The following is an 18,397-nucleotide window of genomic DNA, read 5'->3' as shown; positions in this document are numbered from 1 at the left end:
GGAAGAAAACAACTTCTTACCAAATTGTTCCAGCCTTTTGGATTCCCTATCTGGGGGTGCTGAAGGGAACACGGATGAAGAAGAGGAAGCCTGGATAACAAGACTCTCAGGCGCGGGGTGTTGGGACAGGAATGTTGGGTTGTTCGGTGCGGGCCGATGGCAGCGAGCGATAGTCCTGTTCACAGGAGCCCCTGTGTTGGGTTTGGACCATGTACCCAAAAGGACATCGGTGAGGGTCTCATTGAATGGTAAAAGGGGTTCTGAAGTAGAAGCCCCAGCCTCAAGCACCTCCGTCAGGAGATTAGACCAGACTTCTACAGTAGGTAGCTCAAGGCCGAGGACCTCAGCTGCCCTACTGACAACCATACTGTAAGTCGCTCCCTCCGCCGTAGCCACAGTAGGAGGAGATAGCATGTCAGTGTCAGGAGAAGTATTCAGACCACTGGCTTCGTCCAATTCCTGTGCCCAGTCCATAGCAGGGTCATCCTGGTATTCATAAGGGTCCAGGGACCCCTCCAATTCCTTCCCGTATTCGTACCCATAGGAAAAAGGGTCCGAATCCGACCTCGGCCGAATAGGCCCCAACAAAGCCGATGGCGGCGTCAGCCGACGCCGCTCTGACTCCGAGTCGTCAGGGATAAGAATTGGGTTGATGTCAATAGTGGGCACTACCGACGTCCGGAGCGCCGGGGAAGGTCTCAAAGGTGCAACCGGCGTCCATGCGGATCCGCGCACAGATCCAGAGGTGGCCTCTGTGGCCGGGGCCGAAGCCGTCGGCGCAGAACCCGAAGGCCCCTCGCCAAATCCCTTGGGCCCGAAGGCACTGTATCGGGGTCGGCCCGCCCAAAGATGACGCATGGCCTCGTAAAACTCCTTCAGTTGGGCGGGTGTCGCTTCGGCTCCGGGAAACTCGGGGAAGCGTGGCGTTGACCCAGACGCAGGCTCCGAGGACAGAGGCCTAGTGTGTGGATGCTTGTCCTGCGTCGCGTCGGCCGAGTGACGGGGTGAAGTTGGAGAGCGATGAGACTTTTTCAACTTCTTCGTCTTACCTTGACCCGAGGATTTCGAAGAAGACGAGTGGTGATGACTCCGCGACTGATCTCGAGACCTTACTCTCGAGCGAGACCGGGACCTACGCGGAGTCTAGTGCCGGGCCGCCATTAGCCTTAGGGACCGCTCCCTCAAAGCTTTCGGGTGCATGGCCCGAAACTCTGAGCACGACTTCGGGTCGTGGTCGCGCTCAAGGCACCACAGACAAACGCGATGAGGATCCGCCACCGACATCGTCCGATGGCAGTCCTCACAAGGCTTGAACCTGGTCTTCGGGGACATCTCGACGCACCAAAGTAATACACAAGAACTTCGACAAAACAATCGAATTCGGCCAAAAAATAGCCAGGGTAACTCTCTCCGGATCAGAGTGGGCGCTGAAAGAAAAGAACTGACATCACTGCACAAGGGTGGAGTCTATGTGCTACTCCCGACGTCATCACGGCGACCACGACGCCTACGGAGTCGACCAGCGCCACCTACCGACCTGCAAGGGTATTGCTCGAAGAAAAAAATCTCCGGATCCAGTCTGACGCCTGGGGGGAAAATTCTAAGGTAAGGAATCTGCAACTAGAAGTCTCTATCAGATACACTGTGCAGGCACGTCACTGTGTTATACATGCATATCAGCATTTACTTTACATACACAAAAGCACTTAATACATACAGCAGTGTATTGTGAAAATGTTGATGCCATGAGAGTGAAAAGAAATGTGGACAAATAACTGATGCTACTTGGGACAAGTGTACTATTAAACAGATATATCCACAGTCCAGGATAGTTTACATTAGAAAACTATGTTTATTTTCTGAAAAATCTAATCTAATCTAAAATCTAAAATCACTTGAGGAAAGAAAAAGGGACTTTTGCATAAAAATAATTATTGTAATTCTATCTCACTGGATTAACTTAACCCTGTTTACTCTAGATGTGATTATAGACGTTTGCTTATAACTACCACACACAGAAAATAGCATGGCATAAACTATACATGCAGAGGTGCAGAGAATACTATGCTGCTTATTACGAAGGTTGAAAGAGAAGTAGGCAGGTAATCCACTCCTAGCTCCATCCATTGTAAGTCATGGCTCCTCCCCACACTTAACAATGGCAATAAATATAATAGTACGATCATCACCACTATATATATACTATACACTAAGAACTTAAACTGATCTGCATTTAAAATCACACACCAAAAAACCATATGCTTTCTCATAAGGACCAATGTGCTTAGTATGTGTTTAGCCCCAGGCATACAGAAGGCTAGGCCTTTCTCATTCTGGCCCCTGCACTATGGAATTCACTGACAATTAATATATTGACCTCTGGTCATGTATACTTAAGGGAAGCTTTAAACTGTATTATTCTCTAAATTCTGGCACAATTCTAGTTACAGCTTTCCTCATTGCCTGAATATCCTATCGGGTAATTAGCCGCACTTTATAAATCCTGACTGATTGATTGATCGTCTCAGTAATCTAAGCTAGAGACCCCTACATATTGGTACACTTAATAAAGTTCTCTTAATCAACCTATCATTATCCAACTTATATATATATTCCGCAGCCAATGTAACAAACTGTTAAAATGCATGCAACCAAGGTAATTTGGGTGAACCAGTGAAGTATACACAAATGTATATTCAATATGTTTCATACAAATACCAATTTAATTGGCATGAACACCACTACTGATACAAGTCAATATGTGCTACACAAGAGGCAAGTTAATTTTGGTCTGTTTTGGTTCCACACCTAGCACAGTGAAACCACTGTTTGTGATCCCAGTATATAGTTAAAGAGATACTGTTTACAAGCCAAGGTGTACTGGAAGAGCTAACAGTCAGAGAAACAGGAAAGGAAACTGGTGCTCATGGCCAATTTATGTTATACCTATTAAAAATTGAAATTATATAACTAGGTGTTATCCATGCAGTGCTTTTTACTACCAAACATTTTCTAGATAACAGTTTCACGCAAGTCCATTGTGATGCTGACAAAGATTGGAGAGAGTTGAGGAGAACAGGCAGATCTGTGTGTGACAAAATGAATAAAGATTCAACAACCGCACAAATAAATGAAGTCCTAGACATAATTTAGGGATAAAAATATTTATTTTTTAGCTAGAAAAATACAGTAAGATTTTAGTTTCCAAGACGTATTTTTATAAAATGAAACCCTTGGACATTAGGACAAAAAGGTGCTTTGAATACAATTTAAATTCCTTCTACCTTTGTTCATTAATAAACTGAGAAAAAACTAAAAATCAGCGTACAAGTCTGTACTTCCTGCAACAGCTTAATCATGAGTATACAAGATAGATGTAAGTTTCCAAGCATTTAAAGACAGACTTTTTAAATGCAGTTAAATACATTATGATTTAATTTCAGAAAACAAGGAAAGGGATTTCGAAGAGACAAAAATATGCATAACATACCATCTGAATCTACATATAGGAACAAACAAGTGAATTCACTTATACAGCCATTTCTCTGTTATCGTTAGATCAAGAAAGGGCTAAATATTTGTAGAGCATACCTCAGTGTATACATAAATTAAGGACATACAGTTGCTTTTTAAGATCACACTTTATATGGTTTTACAGGAGCATATACATTTTCAATAATCTGATATTAAGAAATTAAGATGTTTTATTTCATGACTTGAAACTTCATCCCCAAAAAATAACATTTGTGGTTTCTATAATTTTATTTAATTCCATGCCCATAAAGAATCAACAGAGATTTATATTTCCTCTTTGATCACATCCTCCGTAAACAGAATTTCAGGACTATATAGTTCCTATTTATTATCACCCCAGTATATAGATCCATAATTATTAAATAGCCTCATCCACTATTAATTACAGAAATAGGCAAGGTGTCAATAATTATTTGTTACAGATGCTTGCATCTAAGTATAAAGATCCCCTTACTATACATAATCTGCATACTGCATATCAGCCAGTAGTTCTGTTACCCTTCAGAAAGTGAAGGACATAGGCTAAATTCCTGTATAAAATCAGGGAACTCCAGAGTGACATAAAATATCCCAATTATGTCTAAAAGTAGAGCACTTTATGCCAATGTAGGAGAGTGGTGCCCTACTCAATTTCAGAACATTCCGCTCCACCAATTTACCTTCCCAACATACCTATGTATTATATCATGGCTTGCAGGGGTATTTACAAAGCCTCTATCTGTAGTAACAGCCTGGGATATTCTGAACTGTATATGATATTGCTGCATATGAGTTTCAACTTTGCATCTCATTCACATATGTATTTTCCTCTTGTACAGTATTAATGTAGTTTTGCGGCTGCCTCCAACACAAAAGTAGAAGTTGTAACCGAGAGAAAAATATACATGAGAGTCTTTAAAGCTCAATTCACAAATTTATGAAGACCGAATCACCAATTAGGACACAAAAGAATTAGTTTAAGAGGTTGAAAACTTGCACATGGCAGATACTTCCTGCAAACCTTCTGTACATAGCTGGGTGGACTGATTATTATGTGTGAGATTCCTACACCTTCATCAGGTGAAGATGAGGTCTTCATAAGTAACCAGCACTGCATAAGTACAGTGATTTTTGCACAAGGGAAGAGTTTTGAATTGCATTGTTCTTTACTTGGGTACGAGGGAAGGGCCTTAGGTGCCAAGGCGATGTGACAGGACCAAAGCAAGTCAAAGATGATGCATGTTGCATAGTTCTGGACTCTTCCTTCTTAATTTTAGATTAATATGTATAGTTTGTTGCAACCACCACAATTTAGTGAGGCAGCAGTTGGAGGGGCAGCTTCACTCCCCAGGAACGCAGGTCTTACTGCATGATAGTGTGACGTCACAACTAATCTCAAGCAGGATACCCACTGCAGATATTTTCTGGGATACAGAAGTGTTTTAATTCTATGCTTAAACAGACCTGATAAAGGATGGAGTGTTTTTTTTTTTAAACCTGAGAATCACTACAGCACAACTCTTTAGTGAGTACCTATAAACCATGTACAGTATGCACATAGGTAGGCACATGTTACTATAGAATGCCTCCAGAACTTAGAGTAACAAGGCTTGTTTGTAAAATGTAAACCTCTTCCACTTTGCTTAGGCAGCAGGCGTGCAATATTGACATACTAACACATAACGGGTTGAGTAAAAACCAACAAGAGAAAATGTGCACACAAAATAGGTTAAAACTCAGGAAGCAGAAGCTTCCCTGACACACAGAACAAGCACAGCATAGATGGCAATAATTAAATGTTTTCCCGCATGTGCAACAAGTACAGCTTGGATAGCAGCACACCAAACAAAGCCCACATAGACTATCCTTCACCTACCTCATCCAACCAAGCTTCCCTCAGCCTATACATATGCCTTAAACCTATTCTGGCAAGTAATATGATAATACATGGTCCATGCTCTATCAGTTTTGGGCTGCTCTCCTGGGACACAGAGTTCAAACAGGAGCCAACTGTGCTGTGGACACCTGCTATAACAGCAAGATCCCTAATGTGGAAGTGGGTGTTCCATTTGTAGGAAACAAATAAAGTTAACAAAAACATTTATGACTATGAACTGAGCACAATCCTAACCCCCCAAAATAATGAAGTCTCTCCCTTAAGAAATGTGTGCCCCAAATAGTCCATCTAACAGGTGTGCTAAGCATGTTCTTGCTGGATTTTCTTCTCTCAAAGCACACGCTCAGTGTAGGAATAATTTATCAAATTATCAGGATTACAAAACTATTTTCCTTAAGATGTATTTGCAGGTCAGTAAAAACAAATACGGTCATGGGCCATCATGTTCCTGCATTCTCTGCAATAATAAGTGCAGATCGGTGGCACCAGTGGTGGCCGGACACTCGAAAGTATCTCTTATTTTTGGATCTTATTTTAGACTGAAAAGTAGAGGAATACAAAACACATTTTCATTAAAATGTGTTTCTATCTATGAATACACTGATAAAATGCGCTCATACTAAAACTGTAATTTAAAAAATGGTTTATCTGCTCATCTATACTCATACTAGACTTAATTTAAGCTCTTAAAGCATCACATGATACCCTTTGGAACATTAATGAAAATGAACGCATGGCTAAGAGCCACACAGTCTTATCCAGGAATTCAGCCCAAAATAACTCTGCACAGGTCAGCCTGCGTGTGCAGTCAGTGCATGAGGCATTTCTCCATCTGGCATTGTATGACTGATCTGTTGATTGCCACTCTTTTGCGTCCCACCTGTTGACTTCGGAATGATTACCTGGAAGCTCAGGATCCACCAACCTAGGATCCTGATGCAGTGGGGGGGGATCTGTAAATTACTGAGTCTCACTTTCTCTGCCAGTTGAACTTTGTGCCCACTGTGGTTTCCTTTGCTGGGGATCATTATGGCTTATGAGACTCTTGTGCTGCTAGGCAGTTTTGCTAGTCCTCGTCTCATGGTGAAGTTCAGTTTCACCAAATTTTTCCTTCAGTGTGTTTGCTGCCATATGTTTTTCAAGTGCCTCCATAGTAGCTTTGACTGCACTGTAAAAGTAGCAATAACTGATAAATCAGGTACCTGTGACTGGGTCTCTGTAGTTACATATCAGCTGGCCCTCTACCCGTGATTCACTGTAAAGTCAATGTTCTATGTTTAAGAAATGCTCCGTTTCCTGGCTCTACCCAAAAGCTAATTAATCCCATGATGCAAACACTACCAAAGGCAATTTATGCTGGAATATTTTGACTGGGGGCATTAAACTCCACATGGTCTGGATGGATTAATCTTGCCCCATGGAAGACAGCGAGGCAACTGCCCTAACTCGGCTATACCCATCAGGAAGGGCAGGGACAGACTAATAATTCTTTAAGGTTTTATGGTTCTGAGACGCTGTGCGTTGATGGGTCTTGAGTCGGAGTTTAATTTCTTCCTGCCATAGGTTGTAACAAACTGATGACTATTGCTTCCAAAACTGTGGGCAAAATCTGCCGAGTTTTGCAATCAGCATCTGTGGATGATGCAAGTGTGTTCTACTAGGTGCTTTTCGTACCACAACCTCTAGCATTCAGAGTATCTTTTACCTGGCTCTTCTATGAAATTCCCTCATACTTCTCCAGCTATTGTAGAACATTTCAGCACAACACACGTTAGAGGACAGTACAGGATCTTGGAGAAATGAACCTAACAGCCAAAACTGAAGGTTTTATTTAAAAAAAAACAGCATCGCCCCTCATGCACCCAAACATTGTACACCAAAACAGCTATCACAACTAGGGTTGAAAGGTCTACTGCTAATCAATTTGGAGGGCATTCCAATCTGTCAAAAAAAACAAATGGAGTGGGGCTTTTAACTAGTTTCTATTAACTAGGACGGACACAGAAACAAACTCTGCATGCGAGATGCAATGGGTTCTAATGCCTTGATATGGCGAGTGGTCCCTGGAACAAATGGGGGGCTATGTTGACTCTGGGACCAGTGATGCCCCGCAGTTAATCATGGGGATGGTGCACCCTGACTTAGAAGAAGAGGTAGTCACTGTGACAAGATGGTAGGGAGGAAGCTCTCATCTGACAGAGACTAGAAAGACCAGGTACATAGAGGACAAGCCAGCAACACCTATATCCCAGCATAATGGAGGCAGATGATGGAGATGAAATGCATGTGCCAAAATCTAAGTTAATATCCTTCCTCCACTGCCTCTACAGTATGACAGAAAAGATGGTCTTCAAACACCTGGCGTTCCAGGGCATTGTATGATGCATGACAACTTGGGCACTTCAGGGCGTGTTCTGTTTGAATGTGCATTGCCAACATGTGTTCGAAAAGCTTCTCATCACAAAATGCACAGGACACAATGTCCTAAAATACAAAAATGATGTTTTTTAGTTTACTTTCTCAGGAAATAAGAACAAGAAGTAGACTGGTTGAAACAAAGGACTAATAAAGGATAATTTTTGCTAACTTTGACAACTGATGATTATACATTTACAGGATGATTACCCACGTGTGATACATTCCAGTATTGCTCGAGAGTTCTGACACTGCTGTTGGGTCCTGGATTATCAGTTGGCAAGAAGCTGTTGCAGGAGCTTGATAGGGTAAACTTTCCTTTCTTATCAACTCACCACAAGTGCACTTGTTCTTTTACGGGGTGCAATAGACACCTTGATACTTATGCATTTACCTATCAAACGTGTAAGAATGAAAATGTCACTTACCCAGTGTACATCTGTTCGTGGCATCAGTCGCAGTAGATTCGCATGTTCTGCAATAGCTCGCCATCTGGTGTTGGGCCGGAGTGTTACAAGTTGTTTTTCTTCGAAGAAGTCTTTCGAGTCACGGGACCGAGTGACTCCTCCTTTTGTCTCCATTGCGCATTGGCGTCGACTCCATCTTCGATTGTTTTTCCCCGCAGAGGGTGAGGTAGGAGTTGAATTGTAGTAATAGTGCCCATGCAATGGAGTGACTAAGTATGCACCTATTTAAGGTTGAGATGATACATATATAAATAATTGAAGGTAACTTCCAAACTGCTACAGGCTCCCGGGGAGGCGGGTGGGCACATGCGAATCTACTGCGACTGATGCCACGAACAGATGTACACTGGGTAAGTGACATTTTCAGTTCGATGGCATCTGTCGCTGTAGATACGCATGTTCTGCATAGACTAGTAAGCAGTTATTTCCCCAAAAGCGGTGGATCAGCCTGTAGGAGTGGAAGTAGTCTGAAATAATGTCCTTAATACGGCTTGACCTACTGTGGCTTGTTGTGCGGATAACACGTCTACACAGTAGTGCTTGGTGAATGTGTGAGGCGTAGACCATGTGGCTGCCTTACATATTTCTTGCATTGGGATGTTTCCTAGAAAGGCCATGGTAGCACCTTTCTTTCTGGTTGAGTGTGCCCTTGGTGTAATGGGCAGCTGTCGTTTAGCTTTAAGGTAGCAGATTTGGATGCATTTAACTATCCATCTGGCTATACCTTGTTTTGAAATTGGGTTTCCTGCATGAGGTTTTTGAAATGCAATAAAGAGTTGTTTAGTCTTTCTGATGTTTTTTGTTCTGTCAATGTAATACATCAATGCTCTTTTGACATCTAATGTATGTAGTGCCCTTTCAGCTACGGTATCTGGCTGTGGAAAGAACACTGGAAGTTCCACTGTTTGATTTAGATGGAACGGTGAAATAACCTTTGGCAAAAATTTAGGATTGGTCCTTAGGACGACTTTATTTTTGTGTAGTTGTATAAAAGGTTCCTGTATTGTAAACGCCTGAATCTCGCTTACTCTTCTTAGGGAAGTAATGGCGATGAGAAATGCCACCTTCCAGGTTAGGAACTGTATGTCGCAGGAGTGCATGGGTTCAAAAGGTGGACCCATAAGTCTAGTTAGGACAACATTTAGGTTCCATGAAGGAACAGGTAGTGTTCTTGGTGGTATAATTCTCCTAAGGCCCTCCATGAATGCTTTAATGACTGGTATCTTATATAGGGAAGTTGAATAGGTAGTCTGCAGGTATGCAGATATTGCTGCAAGGTGAATTTTAATGGAAGAGAAAGCTAGGTTAGATTTTTGTAAGTGAAGCAAGTAACCCACTACATGTTCTGGAGTTGTGTGTAATGGTTGTATTTGATTAATATGGCAGTAGCAAACAAACCTCTTCCATTTACTTGCATAGCAGTGCCTGGTGGATGGCCTTCTGGCTTGTTTTATGACTTCCATACATTCTTGGGTAAGTTGTAAGTGCCCGAATTCTAGGATTTCAGGAGCCAGATTGCTAGATTCAGCGATGCTGGATCTGGGTGTCTGATCTTTTGGTTGTGCTGTGTCAACAGATCTGGCCTGTTGGGCAATTTGATGCAGGGTACCACTGATAGGTCTAGCAGCGTTGTGTACCAGGGTTGCCTTGCCCAAGTTGGTGCTATCAATATGAGTTTGAGTTTGCTTTGACTGAGTTTGTTTACCAGGTAAGGAAGGAGAGGGAGAGGAGGAAAAGCGTAGGCAAATATCCCTGACCAGTTCATCCATAGGGCATTGCCTTGGGATTGTTTGTGTGGGTATCTGGATGCGAAGTTTTGGCATTTTGCGTTCTCCCTTGTCGCAAACAAGTCTTTCTGAGGTGTTCCCCAGAGTTTGAAATAAGTGTTCAGAATTTGGGGGTGAATTTCCCATTCGTGGACCTGTTGGTGATCTCGAGAGAGATTGTCTGCGAGTTGATTTTGGGTCCCTGGTATAAACTGTGCAATTAGGCGAATTTGGTTGTGAATTGCCCAATGCCAAATTTTTTGTGCTAGCAGGCTTAACTGCGTGGAGTGCGTCCCCCCCTGCTTGTTTAGATAATACATTGTTGTCATGTTGTCTGTTTTGACGAGAATGTATTTGTGAACTATTATTGGTTGGAAAGCTTTTAGTGCTTGAAAAACTGCTAGAAGTTCTAGGTGATTGATATGCAGTTTTGTTTGATGTACGTTCCATTGTCCTTGTATGCTGTGTTGATTGAGGTGTGCTCCCCACCCTGTCATGGAAGCATCTGTTGTTATTACGTATTGTGGCACTGGGTCTTGGAAAGGCCGCCCCTTGTTTAAATTTATGTTGTTCCACCACAGAAGCGAGAGGTAAGTTTGGCGGTCTATTAACACCAGATCTAGAAGGTGACCCTGTGCTTGAGACCACTGTGATGCTAGGCATTGTTGTAAGGGCCTCATGTGCAGTCTTGCGTTTGGGACAATGGCTATGCATGATGACATCATGCCTAGGAGTTGTAATACCATCTTTGCCTGTATCTTTTGTGTTGGATACATGCGTTGTATGATGGTGTTGAAATTTAGAATTCTTTGTGGACTTGGAGTGGCTACTCCCTTTGATGTGTCTATTATGGCTCCTAGGTATTGTTGTACCTTGCGCGGCAGAATGTTGGATTTTGTAAAGTTGACGGTGAACCCGAGTTTGAAGAGGGTTTGTATGATCTGATTTGTGTGATTTGAGCACTGTATGAACGAATGGGCCTTGATTAGCCAGTCGTCCAAATATGGGAACACATGTATTTGCTGCCTTCTTATGTGTGCAGCGACTACCGCTAGACATTTGGTAAAGACTCTTGGTGCGGTTGTTAATCCGAAAGGCAGTACCTTGAATTGGTAATGTATTCCTTTGAATACAAACCTTAGGTATTTCCTGTGCGATGGGTGTATTGGTATATGGAAATAAGCATCCTTGAGGTCTAAAGTTGCCATGTAGTCGTGTAGTTTTAGCAATGGCAATACTTCTTGTAGTGTGACCATGTGGAAGTGGTCTGATTTGATGAAAGTGTTCACTACTCTGAGGTCTAGGATTGGTCTCAGTGTTTTGTCCTTCTTTGGTATCAGAAAGTACAGTGAGTAAACTCCTGTGTTTATTTGTGTGTTTGGCACTAATTCGATTGCATTCTTTTGCAATAGTGCCTGCACTTCTATCTCCAGGAGATTGGAATGGTGTGTTGTTAAATTTTGTGCTTTTGGTGGTATGTTTGGAGGGAATTGTAGAAATTCTATGCAATAACCATGTTGGATAATTGCTAGAACCCAAGTGTCTGTAGTGATTTCCTCCCATGCTTTGTAATAATGACCTATTCTTCCCCCCACTGGTGTTGTGTGGAGGGGGTGAGTGACCTGTGAGTCACTGTTTAGTAGTAGGGGCTTTGGGGCTTTGAAATCTTCCTCTATTTCTAGGGAATTGCCCTCCTCTATATTGTCCCCGAAAACCTCCTCTATACTGTCCCTGGTAACTGGACGGTGTGGCTTGTGAGGTGCTGGCTTGTGTGCTTTGACCCCGAAACCCCCCTCGAAAGGGCGTTTTACGGAATGTGCTGTAATTCCCTCTGCTCTGCGGGGAGTAGAGTGCGCCCATGGCTTTGGCAGTGTCCGTATCTTTTTTGAGTTTCTCAATCGCTGTGTCCACTTCTGGACCGAACAGTTCTTTTTCATTAAAAGGCATATTGAGAACTGCTTGTTGAATCTCTGGTTTAAATCCAGACGTTCGGAGCCATGCATACCTTCTGATAGTTACAGATGTATTAATTGTCCGTGCAGCTGTATCTGCAGCGTCCATGGAGGAGCGTATCTGGTTGTTGGAGATGGTCTGTCCCTCCTCAACCACTTGTTTTGCCCTATTTTGTAAGTCCTTGGGCAGATGTTCAATGAGATGTTGCATCTCGTCCCAGTGGGCTCTGTCATAGCGCGCAAGTAGTGCCTGGGAGTTCGCGATGCGCCACTGGTTTGCAGCTTGTGCTGCGACTCTTTTACCAGCTGCATCGAACTTGCGGCTTTCTTTATCTGGGGGTGGTGCATCTCCAGATGTGTGAGAGTTGGCCCTTTTCCTAGCTGCTCCTACAACGACAGAGTCTGGTGGCAGCTGTGTAGTGATGAAAACCGGGTCTGTAGGAGGCGCCTTATACTTTTTTTCCACCCTTGGTGTGATTGCCCTACTTTTGACCGGCTCCTTAAAGATGTCTTTTGCGTGCCGGAGCATACCAGGGAGCATAGGCAGGCTTTGGTATGAGCTGTGGGTGGAGGAGAGTGTGTTGAATAAGAAATCATCCTCGACCTGTTCTGAGTGGAGGCTTACGTTGTGAAATTGTGCTGCTCTAGCCACCACTTGAGAATACGCGGTGCTGTCTTCTGGTGGAGATGGCTTTGTAGGGTATGCCTCCGGACTGTTATCTGACACTGGGGCGTCGTATAGGTCCCATGCGTCCTGATCTTGGTCACCCTGGCTCATGGTGGTGTGAGCTGGGGAGTGTGATGGAGTTTGTGCTGGTGAGACGTTAATCACGGGCGGAGGAGAGGGTGGTGGGGAAACTCTTTTCACCACCTTTGGTTGTGGTGTCTGTTCCGTCTGGAACTCCAACCTTCTCTTTCTCCTAATGGGGGGAAGGGTGCTTATTTTTCCTGTCCCCTGCTGTATGAAGATACGCTTTTGCGTATGGTCCACATCAGTTGCTTGTAGCTCTTCCTCAAACCTATGCTTCTGCATTTGGGAGGTTAGCGAGTGCTCTTGTGTATAAGAGCCTGAAGCTGGGTCGCTTGCAGTTTGTTTCGGCATCGAAACCCTGTCTGCGTGTTTTTTCGGCTCCGAGGTGACTTTTTTCTTTTTCGGGGCCGAAACCTCTCGGCGTCGATCTGTTTCGGTGCCGCTGTCTCGGCGTCGAGCCGTGTCCACACCGGCATCTCGGTGTCGAGGCTTGTCTCCAGCACTTTCTCGGTCCCGAGAAGGCTGCGTGCCGGTGTCTCGACCGGAGTCGGACGATCTCGGCACTGTTTGGGCCTTTTTCGGTGCCGACGGTCGGTCACCGAATTTATGGGTCGAGCCATGGCCTGGTGGCAGTGGCGTCCCCTGGGCCTTGTAAATGTTCTTCTGAGTGGATTTCGACGTCTTACTCACGGTTTGTGTATCGTCGAATCCTTCGGAGTCTGAGTCTTGGATCGAGAAGGTACCTTCCTCTTCCTGTTCCTCGAACTCCCGTTGGGCTGTCGGTGCGGACGCCATCTGAAGTCTTCTGGCTCGACGGTCTCGGAGTGTTTTTCGGGACCGGAACGCACGACAGGCCTCGCAGGTGTCTTCGCTGTGCTCAGGTGACAGGCACAGGTTGCAGACCAACTGTTGGTCTGTGTAGGGGTATTTATTGTGGCATTTGGGGCAGAAACGGAACGGGGTCCGTTCCATCGGCGTTCTTCAGCACGCGGTCGGGCCGACCAGGCCCCGACGGAGGATCGAAAAACTACCCCAAAGGGCACCGGAGCTCTTCGATCTTCGATGCGGTGTGGAATCTAAGTACGCCGATCCCGAACGCAACAATACCGACGAAAATCTTCCGAAATTAGCTAATTTTCCGTTCCGAAACTCGGAGCGACAGGAACACGTCCGAACCCGATGGCGGAAAAAAAACAATCGAAGATGGAGTCGACGCCCATGCGCAATGGAGACAAAAGGAGGAGTCACTCGGTCCCGTGACTCGAAAGACTTCTTCGAAGAAAAACAACTTGTAACACTCCGGCCCAACACCAGATGGCGAGCTATTGCAGAACATGCGTATCTACAGCGACAGATGCCATCGAACAACGGGTTTCTGCAGTTCTCCAAAACTATCCGAATAACTAATGCTAATCTTTAGCCTCTCCAATCTGGGATTTGACCAAAAAATGGTACAAACACCACAATACTTAAGACTTTGAAAAACATACTGGGGGGAACAAATGTATCTTCTAACAAACATTTTGTTCCAAGCGGCGACTTATTTCATCCTGCAGTGGAGGCATGAAAAAGGAAATTAAGTACACCACCCCCTTTTTTATGACAAATATCTTCCTCAAACTTTACATTAATAACAATCGAGTAGATGTCCACCATACAGATATCACAACAATAACTCTATGGTGAACATGGCCTGCCATCGAAAACAAACAGCAGCTGAACATTTAATGCTGGAACGCTACAGTGGAGGTGTCAGGTAAAGAGACATACAAAAGGACATGCATGGTTATTAATGGGCGTCATTAGAAGATGGTGAAATCATCATTTTTATTAATAAAGAGAAACAATCTGGTGCTACTGCACAAGACTAACATAATGATAAACATACAATGTGATCTAAAATAAAGAACCTAGAAAGTGAGTGGGACAAGAGGACAAATGTGCAGCTATCGACCTGCTCCCTGCAGTGGTGGAATGGTCACTCAGACCAGTCGGTGAAAGATCTGTTTGGAGAGACAAGGATGAAGGCTGATCAGAGCCCTCTGTTTAAAGCACCTCTGCCAATAGAGGTTATCGTAAAGTGTAGAAATGGTCATTTATTCTGTAGGTTATACCTAGAAAGGTACAACAGCATTCAGAGCCTCATTATTAAATGGTAAACTAGGTACAGAATATTAATCTACTACAGATTAACACTGCAAGCATCCTTATCCATTTAAATGCTGCTGCTTGCTAACACAATCAAAGGTCTTGTACCTTTATTGTGAAATATATAGCCAGGAAGTCCATGAAGCGGATTACAGGTTGCATGGCAAAAGGCAATTGACATTGGGATATCAAAGAATGCACTGTTGATATACAAAACAGATGTAGTGCAGCTGTAAAAATATGATCAAATTACATAAATGTAGCCTATTTATTTAGAGGAATACGTAATTCTTAACTTCTGTTCTTGGTACACATATTTCTAGCAACTTCACCTGAGCATAGCTGCAGAAAGAGTTTTAGTAAGCATCAGCAGACTCTACAGTGCTGGTCACTAGGGTCTCATACTCATGGGCGCCTCAAAATACGGAATCCTGCAGCTCAATTATTATCCCTTTTAAAAAAGCGCATGTCTATTAACCACCACCCATAATGGCAGGAGACCCTATTTCTTGACTTCATCTCCCAGTGCGGCTTTGTTTCACTGATGTTGCCAGTAGAAACCAGCTAGGAACCTTTATAGCACTCGTTTGAGTCACAATGGTGCCAGCATGGATGTGAGGGGAGACCTGAGACACGAGGGCATGCTTGGTCTATTTTGATAAGGAAACTGCATAACAGAGGAGCATCTAGAATTCCGAATTAAGCTTTTCTCTCTCTTCACCCGCAAGAGTGAGATATGGCCTCAGCTCTAAAAGATGCAACTGCAGTCAAATCACTTACCGAAGGGACTGTGCACCTAAATCAATGATTTTCCAGGTATATTAAAGCAGATTGGTGTAGCAAATCAGGGTAACTTTCAAATGGAAAACCCAGCCCCTTGACCTACCAACTTGTATCGAGGGCATTGCATTGCCAGCGAAAATGCCAGAGGATTGTGGAGCTTGTCTTATCCATTAGATGGAGTTGGTGGCTATACACACAGCAGGCAGCAATCTTTCTCTACTCAGAGGGGAGGAATGCATACGGTTTTTCCTAAGCCGCTACAGACTGGTGGAATGTAAGATTGTTGAAAATGCTTAGCGCTTGATGGATATGAAAGGAAAATGGGTTTGCAGAGAACAACGTAAATGACTGGGTGCCAGCAGAGATGATAGAGTATAAAAGATGGATAAAAGAGAATTAATTACATAGAAATAAAGCATAATCGTCCATACTGTAATCGACCAAACCAACAATGGCTGTTAATTACCTTCTCGTAATCATGGGCTTAAACTGCAGGCAAGGGCCAATAATGAGAATAGGGCAATATAAACCTGTTGTTGTCCTGGTAAGGGCAATAACGCAATAAGCATGCGCCCCCGTGCCTCAAAAGAATAGGGAGCACTGTAAGAGCAAAAGCTGCCTCTTACCATCAAGACAGGTTGAAAAGATGACTCAATTCTCCTGCATTGCTCCCAATGCCCGCCCACAGCCCGGTGAAGGGACGCTGGAGCTGACAGCTCCCTTTGTAGATCTGCAAAAATAGCAATAGCCCACGAAGGGAGGGTTCTGATTGGCTGTCCACCATCCAATGTCCCATTCAGATTGCTAATGACAGTGTGTCATGGATAAGAGTAACCAAAATATTTACTTACTTCGGTATCTGTTAGGCTCATCACCGGACCTATAAACAGAAATAGAATAAAAAAGATTTTACTGAATGAAGACATCAACAATTCATAAATATACATGCATAGAAGTGCTACCACAACATTTGACATACATAGGGTTCCAGCTGTTGCATTTTGCACAGAATTTCACTTGGACTGCTTATCATTGATATCTAGAAACGGGATATATAATCACACAAATAATAACTCCTCCAACGTTATTTGTGCCAACCTGTCCTCCACCTTTCAATTCCATTGACTTTCCAATGGGTTCCAATCCTGGTCTGAAAAGGACATGGCGGTCAGTGATCCTTCTTCATTCTTTGGTGGCAGAGCATGTAATGACCATTAGCACATCAATTAAGAATTCATTCACAGTGCAAGGCGCAATCAGGTTTTCCCTCGGTCAGATTTCTCGGTAAAGGCCCTACCAGACGTTAGCAATGACCCCTGCTACAGCTTCACAACAACACAGAGAATATCCTTAAACTGAGGCTAAAAGGAGAGTGGTTTAATCAAAGTCAAAGATAAGAAGCAGCCCTCCTGTTTTGAAGGCCTGGTTGGATGTGTTTGTAGATCTGTACACATTTAGTAACTACTATGTTTTCTCTAGAAACAATAGGAAGGACTACTAAAGAAGCAGCCTGGCATTGGAGACAGGAAACCTTATTTTTGTCTCCCTTGCTTGGGACAGGTTTGGACAAGGTTATTATTATTTGCTTTGTTCTGATTATAACAAGTCATCATCCAGGTACTGGCAGCTGGAGGAAGGTTTAGTTGATGGCCTTTTCACCTTTGTTCAACCACGGTGCCCCCCTCCACCTTTTCCATCAATGTGTGAGTGCAAGTCAAAAATGACAAATCACACTACACTGCTTTCTGCTTTTTGTGAGGACATGTTATTCAACTTTCCCAATACTTCTGCAGTAGGGGTATCTTGCTTAGAATTCGTCCCTCTTTAGAGAAGTCCTTGTTTTATTCCAGTTAAAACTGAAAATGCTCCTGGAGGGAACATGATTGTCAACAAATTCTCAACTTTACTAGGGTCTAGCTCTTCAGGGAGCGGCTATCTGGTAAGGGCAGGCAATGTACAAGTGAGGTACTACAGTGAAGTATCATGTGCGCAGTAAGCACATTTTCATAGTCATTAAGCCCAACGAAGTTACCACTTTTGTAAGTTTGTTCTTTGTAACAAGGTCTCAGTGCTTAGTCTGATGCAACTTGAACATTTGTATTGCAGTACTCATTAGGACCACAAACTACCGACTTTTACCTTTCTTGTTCTTCATATTTTCTCCAGTCTGCCCAGTTCTTGTGCTACAGATACCCAAGCCTAGAAGGGATTCTTGAGCTTCAGCGTCTCCTTCACGTTTTTACAGGGGATATCAACAAGGAAAGAACATTTGCAAACTCTGATGTGGATATGACAACAACCTGACTTCAGTTCTTGATATGGAATATGTTACTTACCTATGGCAATATATATGCAATTTGAGGTCTGTTGTACATTAAAGTGCAGTGAATATTTTACCTACAAGTGCATTAGTACTGAATCTGCAACAGTGTTATGGTGCAGTGCAGAGACAAACCTAGGAGAATTCCTAATGCAGTGACTAGAAATTGCAAAAGTACCAGTCACAGACCCATATTGATAGAGCTGGTCACACTTTAATAGGAGGAGCACGCAGAGCACGCTGTGCGTTGCATGCTGCTCATTCGAGGCACGAGGAGGTTGTAAGGAGGCCACGGATGCCAGGGACGCCAGGAGCCGGAATTAACATCAGAGGTTTTCCCGGCTCTAGCTGGCTAGCGGGTCTCAAGTTTTTCATGCGCGGCCCC

The 18,397-nt window shown here is 43.6% G+C and overlaps 1 protein-coding gene across 1 annotated transcript in view; it reads right to left on the bottom strand.

The window, feature by feature from the left end:
* Positions 1-3,148: 3,148 nt before the first annotated feature.
* CALCOCO2 (calcium binding and coiled-coil domain 2) overlaps positions 3,149-18,397 on the bottom strand; it is a 433,408-nt gene continuing 418,159 nt past the window's right edge. Inside the window, exons 16-17 of the mRNA XM_069242013.1 lie at positions 16,544-16,572; positions 3,149-7,894 (exon numbers count right to left, since the gene is read on the bottom strand). Coding sequence (XP_069098114.1) covers positions 7,712-7,894; positions 16,544-16,572 — 212 coding nt within the window. The 3' untranslated portion in view covers positions 3,149-7,711. The remainder of the gene's footprint in view (positions 7,895-16,543; positions 16,573-18,397) is intronic.

Source organism: Pleurodeles waltl, chromosome 6 (genome assembly GCF_031143425.1).
Source record: "Pleurodeles waltl isolate 20211129_DDA chromosome 6, aPleWal1.hap1.20221129, whole genome shotgun sequence".
Lineage (NCBI taxonomy): Eukaryota > Metazoa > Chordata > Amphibia > Caudata > Salamandridae > Pleurodeles > Pleurodeles waltl.
Note: the sequence above shows the minus strand (reverse complement) of the source record. Positions and strands in the feature narration are given on the sequence as shown.